This window comes from Vigna angularis, chromosome 6, assembly GCF_016808095.1.
Source record: "Vigna angularis cultivar LongXiaoDou No.4 chromosome 6, ASM1680809v1, whole genome shotgun sequence".
Lineage (NCBI taxonomy): Eukaryota > Viridiplantae > Streptophyta > Magnoliopsida > Fabales > Fabaceae > Vigna > Vigna angularis.
The window spans coordinates 26,598,892-26,612,113 of record NC_068975.1 but is presented as its reverse complement, the minus strand read 5'-3'; the positions used below and the strand labels follow the sequence as shown (position 1 = coordinate 26,612,113).

The 13,222-nt window shown below is 29.3% G+C and overlaps 2 protein-coding genes across 2 annotated transcripts; one reads left to right on the top strand and one right to left on the bottom strand.

Moving 5' to 3' along the window:
- The first annotated feature begins 1,082 nt into the window (after window positions 1-1,082).
- Window positions 1,083-5,252, top strand: LOC108340990 (uncharacterized). Its single transcript, XM_017578583.2, has 9 exons — window positions 1,083-1,456; window positions 1,663-1,727; window positions 2,417-2,465; window positions 3,605-3,699; window positions 3,929-4,014; window positions 4,122-4,181; window positions 4,286-4,367; window positions 4,558-4,671; window positions 4,946-5,252. The coding sequence occupies exons 1-9, from the start codon at window positions 1,270-1,272 to the stop codon at window positions 5,114-5,116; spliced, it is 909 nt and encodes a 302-aa protein (XP_017434072.1). The 5' UTR covers window positions 1,083-1,269; the 3' UTR covers window positions 5,117-5,252.
- A 5,256-nt stretch (window positions 5,253-10,508) lies between these two features.
- LOC108342047 (uncharacterized) lies at window positions 10,509-12,344 on the bottom strand. The gene has a single exon (XM_017579750.2). The coding sequence runs from the start codon at window positions 11,671-11,673 to the stop codon at window positions 10,780-10,782; it is 894 nt and encodes a 297-aa protein (XP_017435239.1). The 5' UTR covers window positions 11,674-12,344; the 3' UTR covers window positions 10,509-10,779.
- Window positions 12,345-13,222: the final 878 nt, after the last annotated feature.

Genomic DNA, 13,222 nt, shown 5'->3' with positions numbered 1-13,222 from the left:
TTTATCTGATAGTAAATAGAACACCAAATCTAACAAATATTTTTTTTACATAATTCTCATTAACATGTAAATTTTAAATTTAATTTAACTTTACAAAATCGTTTTATAAAATAAATTTTACATTTATATATATATATATATATATATTATTTATATATTATAAATTCACTTTATTTTTAATCAAACATCACGGGATTACATTGTCTTAGTTTGATATATATAATTTTTATTCTGAAATGAAATTGGTTTGAATAAGAATGATTCTTAAATCATCTAATATTGCAAAGTGAAATGCGATTTAATAATAATGAAAATTGAAGTTAAATATTTAGAAAGGTAGCCAAAAATATAAATATACATATAAAAGGAAACTGTTTTTAAAAATTTGAAAATAAAAAGAGTTAGCGGTATACCGTGATTTTCATTCCTTTCATTTTGTAAGGTTTATCTTTGTTTTTAAATATTTGAATATTTTTTTAAAATGGACAATAATTAAAAAAATAGATCATAATCTAATAATATACTATCATTTTAAATATATTTTACATTCCATAAATTTATTTATTAGAATCATATTCATAGCAATATACAAATACGATAATCCGTTTTATAATTATTTTGTTTTCCTAAAACCTGAACATAAAATTCATCATAAAAATGATGAAGAGATAAAATAGTACAAAAGACCTACCACCTCTACTTAATAAGAGTTCCATAATTTTTTTTTGCTATAATCAACTTCAAATAAAAGTGTTATATGAAAACAATATACTAAATAAAACAGTTCCTTATATATTAAATAATTTAATATATATTATATACAATAAAAAATAATAGTATATATTGTATTTAATATATCCTAAACTAAAACTAATATAGACATTAAATTTGAAGTGCAGGCGTTCTTCCAAGTAGAAAATATAATGTTTAATGTGAATTAAATAAAATAATTGAAATAAATAATGGTTAAACAAAATAAAATAAAGTAATTATGTGATTATTATTCTAAAATTGAATTTTTGTTGAAGTAAAAAAAATTGTTAATTAAATTCTGATAATATCTTGTTTGATTAGTTTAACTATTTTTTATTTTGATATATTTCTGAGGCGGAACCTGGAGTGAAAGTGCGATCCCACTGTATTTCATCTCGTCTCACTCCGGGTGTGTATTTTCAACGACAGAGAGACAGCGATCGATATTTGCAGCAACAGATCGAAAATCTGTTTATCGATTTGTTGGATCTGCGTTTGTGAATTGTGGGAAAGAAGATGGTTACCAAAACAGAGGAGACTCAATTGAACAGGCTTGAAAATCAGGTCGACAACGGCGGCGGCGGCGCCTGGGACTACCTCTGCCTTGTCAGAAAGCTCAAGGTTCGCCGTTCCCAGAAGGTTCTGAAGCATGGCCTCTCCATCTTGAACGACCCCAAACAACGATCCTCTCTAGGCGCCGATGGTCACTCCTCCTTCGCTACTGACCTAATTTTTGTTGTTATGATTCTATTGCGTGATTCTGTTATTTATGATTTTATGCGGTGATTTTTGGAGCTTCGAATTTCACTGTCTTGTAAAACCTTGTTTTTTCAGCTATGCTTTACTTGCAGGTATATATCTTTCACTGAATTTGACTTTTGACTAATGTTTGGGTATTTGTGTGTGCAGAATGGACCTTGTACGAACAGGTTGCAGTTGCTGCTATGGATTGTCAATGTCTCGACGTTGCCAAGGTCTCGATCTAATTTGGTCGTGTTTCTTGTATAATGAATTGTAAATTTTATTGGGCACTATTCTACAAATCGTAAAATAATAGCCTCCTTTCGTTGAAACAATGTTGTTGGAGTGAATTTCTTATGTAGTGTAATGATTACTCAATCAGGAATCTTATGCACGGGTTGAATCTTACTTATTTGAAATAGTTGGAACTTGCACTTTACTCTCTTGTCACTTGTGTTGTGGAGGTTCTGATTATGCACCAGAGACGGTTGCTTGTGAGTTTTACCTGGAGTTATAATCTTGCTTGATGTTTTTTTTTTGGTGCTGCGTAATGGTTGATTTTCAATACGTACCTTGTAAGGTTATAGTCCACTGCATTTGATTGCTGTTCAATTTCTGGGTAGTTTTTGTTTTAAGTTTGATTCCCTTTTGGCCCTTTATTCTCTGTTGATGATGGATGGAGGAAATAATCGTTTTCTGATCTTGCTATACCGTTATTCATTCACTGTGTTGTATCGTTGTTTTTAAAGTTCTTGGCAAGATGTTTGATCTTGTTTGCTTTTGTAAGTTCCGAGCCTGCAAATTAATATGCTGCTGAACTTGTATGTTGTCATCATGTTGTCCTCTTCGTATGATAAGGGAAAACATCATGTTTGAGATTTTATGTCTTGAAGTTGATAATATTTTTCTTCTTCTTTATCAGGACTGTACAAAGGTTCTTCGGAAGAGATTCCCAGATAGTAAAAGAGTTGGTAAGTTGATATTATCTATACCTTTTAACCATGTTTTGATTTTGAGTTAGTTATAGAACCATCTACACAACTCTTGACATAGAAACGATTCTCTATAAGCTTTTGGGGGCAGGGGGAATTAAATTGTACCACCTGAACTCAGAGCTCATTTTTTACAGTTCTAATCTTAGATGCAGATTTAATAGTTGTGCAGGCAGCATTACGAATGCTGGTGACACGTGCCTTATAATTGGCCAGTCTACATATTGGTGCTGCTAGGCTAAGAAACTGTTTCTAGTGACATTGCAATGATTGAGCTGTCTAATTTATATCTTGAGCCCTATTATAATTTTCCCAAAACACGAACTGTATTGTTTACTTGTCCCAGATCAGGTTCTTGAAACAAACTTTTAGACCGGTGGATAATTTAGATAATTTGTATTCAATTCTTTGAAGAGGAATGTTAGGGCTATGTTTGGTAAAATTAGCTCAAGATAGTTGTTGAAAAGAAATCTGAAAAAACTACACAAAAAGTGTTTTAATAAAAGTAGCTGCCTGAAAGCTGTAAAAGAACAAAAGAAGACATGATTAATTGTTGAATCAAATCTTTATATTAGGTAATTACGTATTTTCAATAATTATAAATTTATATTATCGTAATTTAAATTATTTTATTTGTATAAATTAAGTTCCAAGTAATATTTGTGTAAATATGCATTGTTAATTATAATTTAAAATATCTATTATTTCTCAATAATTTTTTTATTAAAAATTAAAATACATAATTAAATAATTAAAATAATAATAAACAAGTGTTGCATTAAATCAATAATCCAAAAAAGTGTACAAGTAAAACATAATCCAAAAATTGTAGTCATAAACATGGGGTTTTCTATTATTATTTCAAGGGGTAAGATGGTAAATTATAGGTTTCATCTAGATAGATTATTTTGAAAGCTAATGGATTAGCTTATTGAAATAACCTAAAAGCTAAATATTTTTTCAAAATTTCATTTACTAATTTCATCTATAATCTAGATGAAATGCTTTATAAACCACACTCTGTAACATAACTACACACAATCCAAATATATCTATGCATATGCAAGCTCCTGTTCTCTCTTAAGAAAGAATTGATTTAAGCTTCAAAATTGTTACAGGTAGGCTGGAGGCAATGTTGTTTGAAGCAAAAGGATCCTGGGATTTGGCAGAAAAGGCTTACGCAAGCCTTTTGGAGGACAATCCTCTTGACCAAGTAAACTCACGTAACCTTATGGGGAAACCAAAAAGGGGAACTGTTGGTTGTTCAGTTACTCTATGTGATGAGACAAAAATCATATAATTGTGGCTTCTTCTTTTTGTGTTTTGTTATTTCCACTTGATTTTAATATTTCGGTTTTACATTAAACAGGCCACGCATCCTGTGTAAAGAAAGCCAAAAAGCTAAAGTGTTTAATCTTCTTGGTTGTTGTGATTTTGTGCAGGTCATCCATAAGAGGAGGGTGGCAATGGCAAAGGCCCAAGGCAACATTTCTGTGGCTATTGACTGGCTTAATAAATATCTAGAAACGTGAGACTAATGTTAAAAGTTTTATTTTCTTCCATAACTAAAAAAAATTAGTTTCTGATTTACATAAGAAAATATTGCATGTATCTGAATTATTCTCGTTATAACAGATTCATGGCAGATCATGATGCATGGAGAGAACTGGCTGAAATATACGTTTCCCTGCAAATGTTAGTTTTATTCTACCATTTATCTTCCCGCTGCAAGGGTAACATTGATATTGCTAATTATTTATCCGCCTTTTGTTTATTTTGGCTTTCTGTCTACGTAATAGGTATAAACAAGCAGCATTTTGTTACGAGGAGTTGATATTATCTCAACCTACTGTTCCACTATACCATTTAGCATATGCTGATGTGAGTAACTTCTTTATGAAATGTGATCACTTTTTTTTTAGGTCAAATAAATTCTTCTCCTCCTCTCATTTCTTTGCTCCGGTAGTAACCAACAAGGCACAGAAAACACTGCATGCTAGAGGTGTAGTAGCATAGCAAGAGTCTTACTTTTATTGCATAAGGACGTTTTCTTGATTTGTGGCATTGTCAGGTGCTTTATACGCTTGGTGGATTAGAAAACCTCCAAACTGCCAAGAAATACTATGCGTCTACTATTGATTTGACTGGAGGCAAAAACACCAGAGCGCTCTTTGGGATATGCCTGGTAAGATCTTCCATGAGTATTAATTTTGTGTGGTCCTCTGCAACTGCAAGTTATCGTCTGTGTGAACTGACTATAGTTTGTTTTAATTTGGAATTTAGTTGAACCTATGTTTTGTTGGTTGCCAAGAAAGTCATCATTTAGTTTTTACTTCAGAAGATTTCAGTTTTCCTTCGTAGATTCTTGATCTTCTCCTTAATAAGGATCTCTGGATTCTTCTTTCCGAAACTATTAATTGATATATGCCTGAAATTTTAGTTTTGCTCCTGTTCTCCAGTGCGCTTCTGCTATTACGCAGCTTACGAAAGGGAAAAGCAAGGAGGAGAAAGAAGGGTCACAGTTACAATCTCTAGCGGCCAAAGTATTGGAGAAAGATTACAAACAGAGAGCTCCGGACAAGCTTCCTCAACTTACAACTGCCTTAAAGAGTTTAACATTGTCATCATGATGCAGCGTCTCTTAAAGATTATTATTTGATCACTTTTTGAAATTTTCTAAGATTGTTGCCAGCTTGAATTAACGCACTTAGATTTTCTGAGTCATTTTCTTCTCAATATTAAAATGAAAATTCTTAACTTTCTGCAGTTTACCTTACATAATGAACTATTTATTGAAAGACATTTAAAGTTTCAGATGGCCTGGATCCAAAGGTATTGTCATAGCTTTGAGGATGCATAAGATGGGGGCATGATTTGTTTTTGACATCCTTTTGCCACTTATTATTTTCGGTGGCTATACAAATTAAGTTAAAATATTAATCTCCCTCCTTGTTTAATCATTTACGTTAGTGTAACATTATGATTTGATGATGTAGCTCGTTGTACTGTTAATGGATCCCAGTCACACAGTTTGGGGCAGCAGAATTTTGCACTGCTCTGGCATTGGAGAAAGTGACAACTCAATCCTATTTTTGGTATCAAATATTTGTTCCTTCGAGGTCGTGCTCGCTTGGATTAATTTATTTTGAAGATTTATTTCGTAAATTTTATATTTAGATCTTGAAATATAAATATAGGAATATCATGTCACTTTTATGAATTTAATTCAAGTTTATTCGTCAAATTAAGGTTCATGTGGTAAAATATAGGTTTAATGTTTCGGTAGGTCTTTATTTTTGTTCAGAATCTTAAATAGGTTCTTTTATTTTTCAGCGTCTCAATTGAGTTTTTGTTTTTAAAATTGCATCAATTAGACCCTTATCGTTAAATTAGACTTAACAACGTTAATGTATACTTGACGTGACACAAGGGACTGTCTTTTTAACTGACGTGGCTGAATGATGTGGAATTAGGTTATTTTAAAATTATTTGAAAGTTTAAATTATTTTAAAATTATTTTATTTTCTCTCTTCTTTCTATCCATTTTCAGTTAAAGAAAGTTTAAATTATTATTTGATTTTTTATTTTCTTCTAGAATAAGTTCTTAATAAAAAGTTTGTTTGATTAGTGCTTAAGCAATTTTCGATTTCAACTTTATCTCAAGAACTCCAATAATTAATTGTAAAGTATATAAACGGACAATCGTAAACAAAACTTGCAATTAGGGTTTGGAAACGAAATAAATTGAAACTAGTGTCTCCAATTAAAAAAATTGCTCATATATATATATATATATATATATATATATATATATTCTAATCTACTTATGGGTTAAGTCTTTTATTAATTTATATATTTTTAATTATAATTTAATTGAAATGCATTGCATCAAAGAGTTTTTTTGTATTCTAAAAAAATTCTCTTCTAACTTATGGTCCAAATAGTTTAAAGGATTTCTACTCCAATTATAATGGTTGGTAGTCATACTTTATCTTAAATTGTTCAATATTTGAATTAATTGTCCTGTGAAACTATGTAACTGTCTAATTATAATGATATTTTGTTCAAATATTTTCCTAAGAGTTAAATGTTCAATCTATAACTAATCAAACGATTATATAATATAATAAAAAAAATGGTTCAACTTTAAATATAATCATTTCAAATTAAAATCATATAATATAATTTTCATAGCACTACGGTAGCGTACAACTAAACTCTTTTATTGAATGAATTATCAAATAAACCCTTTAATTTTAATTTTGATTAGAAAAGATAAAACAAAACGGTCTCTGAAATGTTTCTCAATTCAAACTTAGACGCGCATTCCATCCATAATAGTTCATACAGTTATATATACATTTTGTTCTTTTAGTCAGAAAGCTATTAAAGGGATAAACGTTCAAAATAGGAGAGAAAACAAGAAAACAAGATTAATAAACAAACAATAAGGTAAAACCTAAAACAGAAAACTCCAAGAAATGTTAAACTTTTATAGGTAGGGAAGATAATGGAGAAATTCTGTATCAATTAGTCGATAACCAATTTATATAAAAAATTAAAATATTATTTTTAACTTAAAATTGTAAGATCTCTTCTCAACTATTAGTAGAATAAGTCAGTGATGACTATTATTTTGTATAGTTGTTTTTCATAAAAAAAAATATACTTTTTTTTCTTCTGAAAAGGAATATCTTTGATAAAAAAATTAAATTTTAGAACTTTTTTTTATCTATTTTTATCAGGTCAAGTAATAGACTCTTACTTTACTATTATCTTTTTTAATTGGACAAATTTGATATCAATAAATTAAAAATGAACTCATATAAAAGATTAAGACATTACTTTCCATAAAAAAAACTTTAAAATAATATGATTAAGAGTTGTTTCATTTATTTTATCTATTTTTCCTTAATATATAACTTTTGATTCACGTTAAAATTTTAATTAGAAAAAATAACTCGTTGACCTAACATATACTTAGTAGCGTCTATTATAAAACTGTAACATTTGGTTCTTAAGCTATTTATTGGGAATGATAAATCATTTTTTTTAAATCTTTAAGTGAAAGTTTATGTATTTATCATATTAAATAATCTTATATTATTTAATAATCGAAGTAAATTTTAGTTTAAATATTCACTTCACTTTTCTATACGTCTTTTAAGAAGAAAATGCCCATACATGAATATGGTGAGAATGGTAAATGCATATTAGACATGAAATTGAAATATATTAAGTTGAAAAGTGGGCTATGTTCAGGTTCAACTTTGAAGACTGTTTACCTACAACTTTTATATTTATTTAACATTATTTTTTATTTTTTTAAAAGTAAACGATTTACCTTTTTATAATTTATTTATTTTTATAATGTGTGTAAAATAAAAATAAACATTTATTACTCAAGTCATTACTGTTCCTCTCCTCTATTCCATTTCTGGTCACCTGCATGCAATCATATAATGCAACTGCACACAATACACTATGACTATAGTTATAGGATTATTATTTGATTTTATTATTATTTTATATAATTATGAAAAAATTATCTTTCAATAACTATAATTTTTTAAAATAATTGGTTAAGTTTCACTGTAATTACTAGGATAAACAATGTGTTTATTATAGTAAATATTGATATATTTTACTTTTAATACAATAATAAAATAAATTTAATTAAAAATAATAATTTTATACAATTTATATTAATAGTTAAAGTAATTATACGTATTTCATTTTTATAATAAACACGTGTATTTATTAATATATATTATCGTTAATATATAAATCTTGAAAGGGATTCCTTATTAATATAATATTCTCAGCAGTTTTTTTTATAATAAATATATATAAAAATTATTAAAAAGTAAAATATATGAAAATATCTCGACTATTTATATAATCTAAATAAGATTAATAAAATTAAAATTTCTTATTGAAAAAATAAATTTTTATTATATTAAAAATGAAACATATCAATATTTATTGTACTAATTCAATTATTTATTTTAAGTATTAAAATAGTATTTTTGTGAAATCATTAAGTTAAAAATTTAAATTAAACATAATACCTTAATATTTTATGTAGTTTTGTTTATGATTTATTAATATTAATTTCCTATTTAAAAATTCAACAGTATATTATTTAATTAGAGCGTAAATTTTTTTTTTAGGTTAAATAATTATATTAATTTAAAATGAAAAGGAGATAATGTTTGAATTGTTTATTTTTTATTTGATTGGTTTTGGTTTTGACATGGTTGTGGGTGGCACTGCTCATTCATTATTTGTGTGGTTCACGTGAACTTGATGTTCCACACTGATATTGTTCTAAATTCAGATATTATATTTTAATTACTTTATATATTATTTGTATGATATCCAAAAAAAAATTAATCTATTCAATAAAACAAACATTAATATTTTTCTTATTAGACGCCAAAGTGAAAGAAAAAATTACATTGAATTTGTATTAGATTCAGTTAATAACATTAATATGTTAAATCTTTTCCTTCTATATTTTGTTATATTAAAAATTGAGATTGATTTTAGAAAATGCAGACAAATCTCCAACATCTCCCAAAACATTTGCAAAATTTACGTCTCGCTACCAATTAGGGGAAATCACATCAAAATATTAATAAATATAATATTAACTAGTAATATTTTTCGTTTAATTTCAATTTAAAAAATATTTTATATAAAACCAATTTTAATTGAAATATTTTTTGTAATTATTAGACTAAATAAAAACTATACGAAGTGAATGGATAAATTGATAATTAAAATGAGTAAAGTTCCCTTTTTATTAGTAAAAGAAATAATTGTTTTTATATAATTATTTTTAATTACAACTACGAAGTTATAGTAGCAAAAATTCATATTTTTTTTTATCACCAGATTATCTCTATTATTGGTTGCTGTGAATTTGTGATGCAGCTATTTTAAAATAAATGAGTATAAAAAGATTATTATTTTTTTATTGTAATATGTAAGTTGCTTTCAAAGGATGAAAACATGAGGTTGCGACTTATTCAAATGGGTCCTGGACGACAAAAATACCTGAAAAAACATCTTTTTATCAGACACATTTGTTGTGGCTATTTTACATGCTACATCTCACCAACATCCTTCAGAGCTGTGCATTCTTTACTCAACATGCTTGTGAAATCACTTCATGCCAAATGAAGTATTAAAGAAAAAGAAATTACTAAATTAAATTACATTCCAATTTACTAAGAACTTAGGTATTAGAAACAAATTGATAAGAAATTATCCATGATTTAAGGATTAAGGTAGTCAGAATAAAATATCCACATGCTAAGATTAAGAACAGTATAAAAAAGGACTCTGCATAGTTTTTTTGTTCAGCTTCCATAGTTCAAAAACCTTTTGTCTCTGAGAGTTGCAACTGAAATCGCAGAATGAAGGTTTTAAATAGAAATTACCATTGTTAAACTGTTGTTATCAAGTTTAGTTCTGCTGCAGAAATGGAATTAAAGGGTCATGCAACAGACTAAATGGTCATAAAGATATATTTATTTAACATCTGAGGCCTTAATGAGCTGGCAAGAGAGGTTCAACAATGGAAAGATTTAAAATATGCAATAATGATTCACTAGCCAGCACATGAATATAGTTGGCCAGACTCTCCTATCAAATTTGCTAATTATTATCAGACATCAGAGTATGCAATCCTACAAAGGCAAAAATATATTCATATTCATGCCCCATCACAACGCATAAAACAACTATAAATCCTCCAGGCTGATGACAGCTTCATCACCATCTCAGTTCCCTAAGGTATATCTTCATCTTCAACCTCAGCTCGGCTAAGTTTACCAGTTATTCAATGTTATGGCCTTCTTAGCACCTGGGTGTTAGCAATATAATGTAAAAGCCTTGGGTGCTTCATGGAATGAATCATAAATTGTAAGTAAAATACTAAAGTCAAAACATATGAAGATCCAGAACAGGGAAAAGTAGGTAATACTTACTGATTTAAAGAGAATAGAGATGTGATTGAATAAACATACTGTAAAGTTTGTATTCTTAGTAATATGAACCATAAAGTTGCCAATTGAAGACAAATGTACAGCCATTTCAGAGGAAAAAAAAAGTTTCTGATCTGTTCAAATACCTCAGCTCAACTAAACAGGATATGAATTTGACAAGGGAATGAGAGAAACAAAAGCACTCATTTTTACTCAACAATGTTTCGATCACACGGTTGATAAACCAAATATCACTGAGAGGTCTGTTAGTACTCTATATGTGATGGATTTCTGCATATCTATTGGCTCTTCCAAGCATACAAGTTAAGCGAGAAACCAGGACCCTGCAATTTGGTCTCAGGAAATCTATCAGAGAAAGACCATGGCAAATCAGAAGGCGGTTGGCTAGCCAACAACTTGTCCAAAGCGGACAGGCTTGTCCTGAACATAAAGACAGCATTTCCAAGGGATGTACCAAAGAGCCAATTATGAACATCCCAGAAAACTTCCACAGCAAGGCCATCTACCAGAATAGTGTGATTCCCCCTGAACTTCCATCTCAACCGCTTCACTTGCATCACTGTTTTGCTGTCTATGCGAATTACAAGGCTCGGATCACTAACACTTGCAGTGTCACACTCAATCACAATGTCATGAATTTGGCCATTGTCACAAAATACAGCTTTGGTACCATACAACTTCTTACCAAAAACATGCTCTTTCTTGGCAATCAAAAATGCATTGTGGGGTAATGGGCTGGCATTGGTCTTCTTGAAAGCTTCTCTCTTCAAATCCCCTAGAAGAAGAACCATCTGTCCATCCACTACAGCTGCAACATAGAATCCCCCCAGAGGTTCCGGGCTGGAACCAAATTTAGCCGAAGAAAGATCCCAATACACGTCAACTCCACAAGAATGAAACTCTAGACTCTTACATCCTTTCCTCTTGGAAAATCCCCACGGTTTGATATCCACCTTACAAAGACTCTGGCTTGAGGAATCGTCGATCGCTACACCAAGACCTTGCCCCATCAAATTCTTACTCCATGTGACAGTAATCAGACAGGAACTACCGCCAACCCTGCATTGATAAACACAAGTAACCACGTTCTGGGCACTTTTATTAGCGCTTGAAGACGAAGAATCCGCAACTTGAACCCCATTCTCACCAAAACAGGATGGAAAATCCTTCATTCTTTTCCTCAATTCAATTCAATTCAACTACGAAACCTTTTTCCCTTTGGGGTTTTTCAACAAACAGATGGAACCCAGATTTGAAATGGACAAAAATACCCACTCAGCAACAAGGTGAAAGTCTCAAACAAGTTCGGACAGACTCTTCTTACCCTAACATGATCATAAAAACCCATAAAGGAAAGATTTTTTTGAATACGGAGGTAGAACCCATGAATCCCACTAGAGAGAATACATTCAAGACAAATAAAGAGAATGTGGAGAGAAAAACAGCTCAGACCCCAGATAGAAGCAGACAAAAAAACATACTTCTTTCACTTTCAATGTCCATGCGTTACCAACGATTGAAATTTCTTCAGGGGAAAAAAATCACATCGGAATATAACATAAAATGAAAAGAACCTTAAGATGGCGACTGAAAGAAGCAAAATAACGGATGTAAGAGAATGAAGAAAACGGAAACTGGGTATTGTTGGGACCGGTGAAAATGGAAAAAGGTTGTATTTTTATACTGTGTCTGTATCTCTCTTTTTTTTTTCCCTTTTGCAGTGAGACCAAGCTTTTACTGACACGAAAAATAGAAGAAAAGAACGTGAAACTTGAATTCCAGAAATTGCGTCTTTCGTCAAAAGATTCAATCTGTTCATGTGTACTAATCAATCTATTTCCATGTCCTTCTCTTTCGCATATATAACAGTTTTCTCAGTTTAATTTTCATTCCACGTAAACGTTAAAATAAATATATTAATCATAAACAATATATATTTTTCTATTTTTTCTGTACAATAATATTTGGGGTGTTTCCGAATAAAACGAGAATTTTTACAAAAACTAATAAATTTATTATATATAATAACATGCCATTTGTGGGTGATATTGCACAAAATTTAATCTGTTTATTTTAATTAGATTCTATTTGAATAACATTTTTTAAAATATTTTGATTCTCTAATATAATGTGTTATAATTTTTATACAAAAAAGATGGAAGTTAAAATTGATTGTGAGGAACTGTTTATAGGACGTGGACCCCACAAGGTGGTGGAATTGCAAGCACCATCTCACCCACGAATTAGAACAAGGATTACGTGTTTAACATGCTTTGCTTAGTAATCAAAGTATCAATTATTTTAAAGTTTTATTAATACTTTTACCAACACTTTTGAATATTACATTATTCTTTCTTTTGTTAAAAAAATATCACTCATTGTTTTGTTTATGTTAGCAGTCATCACACGAATAATAAATAAATGTAGAATTAAAAAACATAATTTAAAACTTTTAGATGAAGGAATAAACCAATTTTTTATTTATTTTAACTTTCATATGATACAATTTATCACAAATATGTTTGTTATTAAAAATGATAATTTATCATCCAAGAAAAATTAAAATAAATTTATACTATTAGTATACTTGAATTAAATTAAATATTCTTTTGTTCAGGAATTTTAGATTGATAACTTTTTATGAATTTTTCTCTTGCACTCAGGTTTTTTCTTCATTTATAACTTTAAAATACTTAAGCATAATTCTGCTCAGAGTAGTAG

Excerpts from the sequence above, each read along its gene's own strand:
- LOC108342047 (XM_017579750.2), bottom strand. The coding sequence starts at position 11,673 with ATGAAGGATTTTCCATCCTGTTTTGGTGAGAATGGGGTTCAAGTTGCG.
- LOC108340990 (XM_017578583.2), top strand. The coding sequence starts at position 1,270 with ATGGTTACCAAAACAGAGGAGACTCAATTGAACAGGCTTGAAAATCAG. Across the intron at positions 4,015-4,121 it reads CTTAATAAATATCTAGAAAC|ATTCATGGCAGATCATGATG; the intron begins GTGAGACTAATG and ends TCGTTATAACAG. Across the intron at positions 4,182-4,285 it reads ATATACGTTTCCCTGCAAAT|GTATAAACAAGCAGCATTTT; the intron begins GTTAGTTTTATT and ends TCTACGTAATAG.